The sequence below is a fragment of the Microtus pennsylvanicus genome, chromosome 18 (assembly GCF_037038515.1).
Source record: "Microtus pennsylvanicus isolate mMicPen1 chromosome 18, mMicPen1.hap1, whole genome shotgun sequence".
NCBI classification, from domain to species: Eukaryota; Metazoa; Chordata; class Mammalia; order Rodentia; family Cricetidae; genus Microtus; species Microtus pennsylvanicus.
Window position 1 is genome coordinate 27,412,578 of NC_134596.1, and position 6,967 is coordinate 27,419,544.

General features: G+C 51.7%; 1 protein-coding gene across 2 annotated transcripts in view; it reads left to right on the top strand.

Annotated features, from left to right (window-relative positions):
• Acan (aggrecan) overlaps nt 1–6,544 on the top strand; it is a 32,407-nt gene extending 25,863 nt beyond the window's left edge. Inside the window, exons 12-17 of one of the 2 annotated variants that reach the window (XM_075952747.1) lie at nt 1,158–1,271; nt 2,413–2,571; nt 3,116–3,198; nt 4,054–4,198; nt 5,049–5,231; nt 5,656–5,856. In XM_075952747.1, coding sequence (XP_075808862.1) covers nt 1,158–1,271; nt 2,413–2,571; nt 3,116–3,198; nt 4,054–4,198; nt 5,049–5,231; nt 5,656–5,732 — 761 coding nt within the window. In that variant the 3' untranslated portion in view covers nt 5,733–5,856. Of the gene's footprint in view, nt 1–1,157; nt 1,272–2,412; nt 2,572–3,115; nt 3,199–4,053; nt 4,199–5,048; nt 5,232–5,655 lie in introns of both variants that reach the window. The other variant, XM_075952746.1, reaches the window with a different exon arrangement.
• The last annotated feature ends 423 nt before the right edge of the window (nt 6,545–6,967 follow it).

Genomic DNA, 6,967 nt, shown 5'->3' on the forward strand with positions numbered 1-6,967 from the left:
AATTTCAGAACTCAGGAAGTGGAGATTGGAGATTCAGAAGTTTAAGGTCACCCTTCAGAACACATGTTCAAGGCCAGCTCCAAAGTTACCTTATGAAAACAACAATCCGGAGAATTTCAGTTCTCACTTTGTCTAACTGTTGATAAGTTGAGGCAAAGGTCAAGGATTTACAAATTTGAATCTTGCAAAGAATGCTTTGGAGCCGAAAGAGCAGAAGAGAAGAAGAGCAGCTGAGACAGAGGGGTCTGGGCACCTGACTAAAGTTCGGGCTGGTGATGGATCTGCATCTAGCCTCTAACTGAGCATCTAGCCAGCCACTCACTGAGCCAGCTTTCCTTGCTAGCCAGATGGGTGCCCATCTAGAACTTACGACTCACTAAAAAAAGAGGCCCACCTTTGGAGGCTTTGAGCTGGAAGGAGGTCGCAGGGGAAATGTTAGGTGGGGTTTTATTCTCTAGCCCACAAGAAGGACTCTGGTTTCATTTTCATAAATACCCTTGAATCTTACTTACTGAAAACAAAGACACTATCTACAACCCTGGAAATCTAATGAGTCTCCTGCAAAAGTCCCATATGGCCATTTCCTTAGGGCAGTATACCCTTCAGACCACTTCTAGATGACTCTTTCTAGAACACGGGTTTGCTCTCCTTTCTTTATCTCACAACTATAGAGGAAGAAGCCAGAAGAAGCAAGACTTCTCACCAAGCTTTAAGAACATCACTTCCAATTTCTTTGCCTACCACTGTGTCCACAGCCAGTTCTGGCCTCCAACTCCTCAAAATATTCATGGGAGAAGGTATCGTGGAGGAGCTCCATTCTCGGCCTTAAAAAAGGCATTTGGCCACAGAAGTACCAGGTCTCTCCAACCTGAAAAACTAGTTCCAAGGCTCCAAGTTTGCCCATCAAGAATCCCAAACATCCAAAGAAAACTGTCGGGATCGTTGGTTCAGGAGTCCAAGATGGCGACCGCAGCAGCAGAGGCAGCAGCAGCAGAGGCGGCAGCAGCAGCAGAGGCAGCAGCAGCAACAGTTCTCAGGAAATCCAGCCAGGCCCCTCCCAGCCTCTGGAGAGCTGCAGGGCTGGCCACTCATACTAAAGCCTTGGTGCTTGTGAATTGCCAGCAGAGGTCCTAATGGTGGCCCTTGGTTTCTTGCAGACATTGATGAGTGCCTCTCAAGCCCTTGTCTGAATGGAGCCACCTGCGTGGATGCCATCGACAATTTCACATGCTTATGCCTTCCCAGCTACGGAGGGGACCTGTGTGAGATCGGTAGGGCCTTCTCGGCTTCAGCTAACGTTACTAACAGCTGCACTCACTCCTCCTTCCTCACCCTTCTCTTGGCCTTCCATTCCCCTTCTCTTTACTTCTGAGCCTTGCCAAGCACCCCTTAGCCCAAGGAAGACTCCGTCCCCTCAGGGAAATTCCCTGAGGAATTGGCCCTTCCTAGACCAGCCAAACCATTGAAGCCACCTGGTTGGGAAGCCACCACACATCCTGAGATATCTGTGGCAACTCCCTGGACCCCAGGGTCCTCCCGTCCACACAGAGGCTCTAGGCAGAGAAATGCAAAAGGAAAAAATGTAAGCTTCCCTCTGTCCAGAGCTCCATTGACGGTTGTTTAGTTACTGGCTCTCACAGAGGAGAGGGAGTCCTGGCTGGAGGCTTCTTTCCAGCCCTGAGGTACAAACCCTTCCACCAGGGCCAAGCTACCCTCATCCCCATGCTGCCACCAAAGGCAGTTAGCTCACAATCCCTTCTCCCAGGCTTGATGAGCTGGTTCCAACATGTCTGTGCCCCCCTCCTCCGTCCCTGAAGACTATTCCAAAACTTCAAACTAGGCCCCCCTCTAGCACACAGCACCTGCTTCTCCTTTCTTGGCTGTCACTAAAATGTGAGACAAAAATATAAGATAGGGCCCCTGGGTCACAGAACAACCTCTAGTTGGCATGTAGCTCTTTAAGAGGAAGACATGGTGTGTTCTGCTAGAGCCAGCTCAGGGACCTGGGGCAGAAACACTTGTCTAGCATGCAGAAGGCCCTGGCTTCATCCCAGCAATGCATACGATAATTAGAATTAAAGTAATAATAATAACAATGGTAGCCAGCTCAGACCCAAAGGTTAGGGCCCAAAGCTCACTCTTCTTTGGACTCCCAAGAGACTTATTCCTGGGGTCAGGGTGCTACATCAGGGAAAGAAAAGATCTCTTTCCAGGTGACATGTCTGTGGAGGTTTCCAAGAGTCAGATGTTACTGGCGTCCTACCCGAGCCTCTGTCTCGCTGGGCCTGTTGCCCCCCTCCAGGGCACAGCCTTTCAGCTGGACTGAACACAGAAGTCCCTGCCACAAGACTGGCAGTGAGCACATACCCCTCTAGCCTTGCCCCCTCTTCATGTCCCTGACCTGTGTTACAGACCAGGAACAATGCGAGGAGGGATGGACCAAGTTCCAGGGCCACTGTTACCGCCACTTCCCTGACCGTGAGACTTGGGTGGATGCCGAGAGACGGTGTCGAGAGCAGCAGTCCCATCTGAGCAGCATCGTCACGCCAGAGGAACAGGAGTTTGTCAACAGTGAGTGTGGCAGGGGCTAAGGGAAGCAGCGGCAAGAGCAGAGGGCCTTCTGGGTCAGAAATGAGCAGACTGGGGATTGAGGTTGTAGTTCGGTGGACAGCGCTTACCTTGCATGTACAAGGTCCAGCACTGCAGGAAAGAAGGGGGGAAAAGGAGGGAGGGACATAGGAAAGGGGGTGCAGACTGGATGCATTGCAGGGCAGAGAGCTGAAAGAAGAGGGTCAAATGCTCCCACAGTTCCCTCAGAGAAGGTACAGATCACTGGAAACAGCAGCCCCAGCTGACCCAGGACAGATCCTGCCAGACAAAGATAGCCCAGGCTAACCCTGTAGCTATCACCTGCCCTTGCCAGCCTGAGGAGGTGTCCTAACGTATACCACAAACAGGCATGTCCTGAGACCCTGGAAAGGTCCTCAGAAGCCAGTGGTAGGCGCCTAGGAGCCGCTTGCTTCCTTCTGCCACACTCTTTCCTTTCTGTGAGTTCCAGTCCCCAGACCTCCCAGGGCATCCAACATCAGGTGCGAACCTATCTTCCTTTTCCCAGAAAATGCTCAAGACTACCAGTGGATAGGTCTGAATGACAGGACCATCGAAGGGGACTTCCGCTGGTCTGATGGACACTCCCTGGTGAGTTGCCAGAGAATATGAAGTGGGATAAAGACCCTCCAGAACAGCTTGCATTCAAGTCTCCTGCAAACTCACTGAGTATGGGCCTGGCAGTCGGGAACTCTGTAGGAAGGGATTGTATCTCTTTTCTCTCTGCCTCTGGAGAGCAGCCTGGGGCTGGGTGGACTTGGTGAGGGAAGTCATGCATGTGAGAAGGAGCCATAAGGAAATTAAAAAAAAAATCAACAGCAAGCCACCATGAAGAGTAGGTGACATTTAAGAGAGTTTCCTCGTAGAAAAAAAGACAAGATCTCCTGGGTATATTGGGAGCATTGGGGACCTTGGGAGAGGGTTGAAGGGGATGGGAGAGGCAGGGAGAGGAGCAGAGAAAAATGTAGATCTCAATTTTAAAAAATCAATAAAAGAATAAATAAAAAAGAAAAACAGAGAGTTTCCTTATGTGCAAAGGTCTAGTGTCTACTCAAGGCATAAAATACAGAGATCAAATGGACAGAATGGGCATCCAGCTACAGGTCAGTGAAGAGGGTCTTGAAAAGGGTCTTACAGGTCAGAAATGAACAGACTGAGGATTGCCCACCAGGGAAGCCTGGATCCTTGGGGGTTATGAGCTCCTAGAAGGATCAGAGTCAAGCAATGTAACCAGTTCCCTAACCTGGGACCCATAGCATCTAGGATGATCCTGATCAGATAATCAGATAGATTCCCAGCACCCTTTGCTGCTGCCTTACAACCAAGATGTTGGGTGAAAGAAAAAGAGGAATAGGGGAGGGAACTGATCGGGAAGGAAGTGGGGGTCAAGCTGAGCCACTCCGCTTCTGTCTGCCCCTTACCGTTTTTTGCCGCTCCCGCCCACAGCAATTTGAGAAGTGGCGTCCCAACCAGCCTGACAACTTCTTTGCCACTGGAGAGGACTGTGTCGTGATGATCTGGCATGAGAAGGGCGAATGGAACGATGTCCCCTGCAATTACCAGCTGCCCTTCACATGTAAAAAGGGCACCGGTAAGAAGGGATTGGGAGATCTCCAGAGGGCAATAAGCCCTTCAGCTGCAAGGGAGCCCCTTGCCTTGTGACCTAGGGGCAGTTCTCTTGTCTCCTGACTACCGGAGGCTAACAGAGCATCCTCAAGAAGCTTGTGGGTGCTGATGCGAGGGCCTCTCTCGGCACCAGCATCACAGAGCCAATGGCAAGAACAGGCTGACTCCTGGAAACCTTTCACAGAGACAAAGAGAGGGTGACAGTCAGGGGCTAGAGGATAGGATCCTCAACTCCATGCATACCACAGTCCCTCCGATGTCAGTGACAGAAAGTCATCCATAACCACCCCTGGGTGGACTACCCATTCTTTGGGGCTCCAAAATATGCTAGTCACAGAATCAGAGTTGCTAGGCCTGGAGTCTTCAACTTTAAGGCGCGTGGGTATCACAATGCTTAAAGGGGCCCAGCTTCCTGCTCCTACCCATGGCCTGTGTCCCCAGAAATCCTTTGGGCCCCACTTTCTGGCTTTGTACATTTTCATAAAGAAGCCAGAGATGTCTCACCTGAAGGTCTCTTTCCCCACCTTAATCCCTCCTTTTTATCCTCTCATCATTGTTCAAAGCAACCTTTCTATTCCCTTTCTGCCTCCCAGTGCCACACAGGAATGTTAGAACTGAATGCCTGCATCTCCCCGCCCGCCCCCCCCCCCCGCCCCCTACCCCACTACACCCAGTAGTCCATGCTCAGCACTAGGAAGAACAGTCTGATCCCTTCCTCATCATGCCTTGGGCTCTGGGCTAACCTTGTCTCTGCCTACATGGGCCGCCACAGACGACCTCATGAGACCCCTTCCTAAAAGGCATTTGTCCCTCAGTGGCCTGTGGAGACCCCCCAGTGGTGGAGAATGCCAGGACCCTCGGGCAGAAGAAGGACCGGTATGAGATCAGCTCGCTGGTGCGGTACCAGTGTACGGAGGGCTTTGTCCAGCGTCATGTGCCCACCATCCGGTGCCAGCCCAGTGGGCACTGGGAAGAACCTCGAATCACCTGCACAGACCGTGAGCATTGTCCCCCTCGTCCCTCACCTGACCGAGTCAGACTCCACCAACAGGGCCTTCTCCCTTTCCCCAGAGCATAGTGGTAGCTGGTACTCTCCTGGAGACTCTGTGCCATGCTAGGTAGGGTTAAGCCAGGCAGAGAAGGTACTGGGGGTCTACTCCATTAAAAAAAAATCAGTCCCTCCCACAGGGAAGGTCCTTGTTCCCTGGAAGGAGATAAGAAACCTGTGGCCGTTTCCTGAGCCTAAGGAAGGTGGATAAAATATCCAACCCAGAGGAACAGGATAGGGCAGCTTTGGGGTACATTTCTAAGCTCACCATTCACAGGGCGGGCACCTGCAGACAGGGGGAGACTAGGAGAGTCTGAGCTCGGCCCTGCTTCTTCCCCGCTCACTGTTAATTCTCCACCTCCCCTTGACTGCAGCCACCACCTACAAGCGCAGGCTACAGAAGCGGAGCTTGAGACCCACACAGAGGAGCCGCCCCAGCAGGGCCCACTGAGAAGAGCTTCCAGGATGTGTCCCCAGGATGCTGAGCCCAGCGGCCATCCAGGCTGACCATGCATCCCAGCCAGATGGTGTCTTCTTCTTGTCGCTTTTTGTCATTAAAGAAGGAAAAATAAAAATACCCCACATTGTGTGTGCCCCGACTCCCCACATCACCCAAGCTACATCTAATTTGTTCCCTTCTCGTACCCCCCCCAAAAAATGCCAAAGCAAATTTACTGTAACCCATGGACTGAGTTTAGAGACATTTCTTTGATCTCCCACCGTGCCTTTCCAGGGACCAGTGCAGGGACAGGGTGAGAAGGGATGGGGTTAAATTAAATAAAGAAGGTTATTTTTTTGTTTCCTGACTTTACCCAAGAGAAGTGCAATGGTTGGTTATTTCACCTCCAGGAGAAGCTAGGGAGGCAGGAGGAGAAGCTGGAAGGAGACAGGGCAGGGGCAAGGGGAGTATGGTGGCCTCAGAGCATAAAGGACTCGCAAGAGACAGACTACAGCTTAACGCGTTGGACAAAAGGAACCGAGGTCTGTGCCATCGATGAGGAAAGGAGCCTAGGCAGGGGACAGGCTGGCCAAGGGGAAATGAGGTGGCCTTCCCTCTAGAGTCCCTCTTCTACTGACCACCCTAGCAGGTGTCATTCCTCGGCTGGACTAGGTAGGGGCACTTCCTTCCCAGGGGTGCTCCACCGTCCCCTTCCCTCTCCCTACCCCGGGACGGTGCAGGCACCAGTGTTCCGTGCACCTATTTATATTTTTTGAAAACTAAAGATTATGATAATTATAATAATAAAGACATTGGAAGAGATCTATTTCCTTTCTTTTCCGTTTTTAAGAGTTCATTTTATTTCGTAGTTAAGCAGAAGGTGACCGGGATCTGGAACCTCCGCGGGGTCCGTGCTCTGATCCCAAATGGCCCCACCGTGGCATGAGTCCTGTGTGTTCAGTCACTTCTGTTCACCTCATTCTGACCGGAGTGACACTATGTTTGATGGGCCCTCTGCGTGTGTGTGTGTGTGTGTGTGTGAATACAGCGTGCCTGTGTGAACACATGTGACCTGTTTGTGTATGGATGCCTGAGTGTACCTTCCCACCTGTGCCATACAGTGGTTTGGAGGGCAGGTTTGCAAGGGGGCACACTGGGAACGTAAGAGATGGTATGCTGGAATACTCGGGGCTGAGACAGGAGTACTGAAAGTTCAAGGCCAGCCTGGGATCCTGTCCCCAAACAAC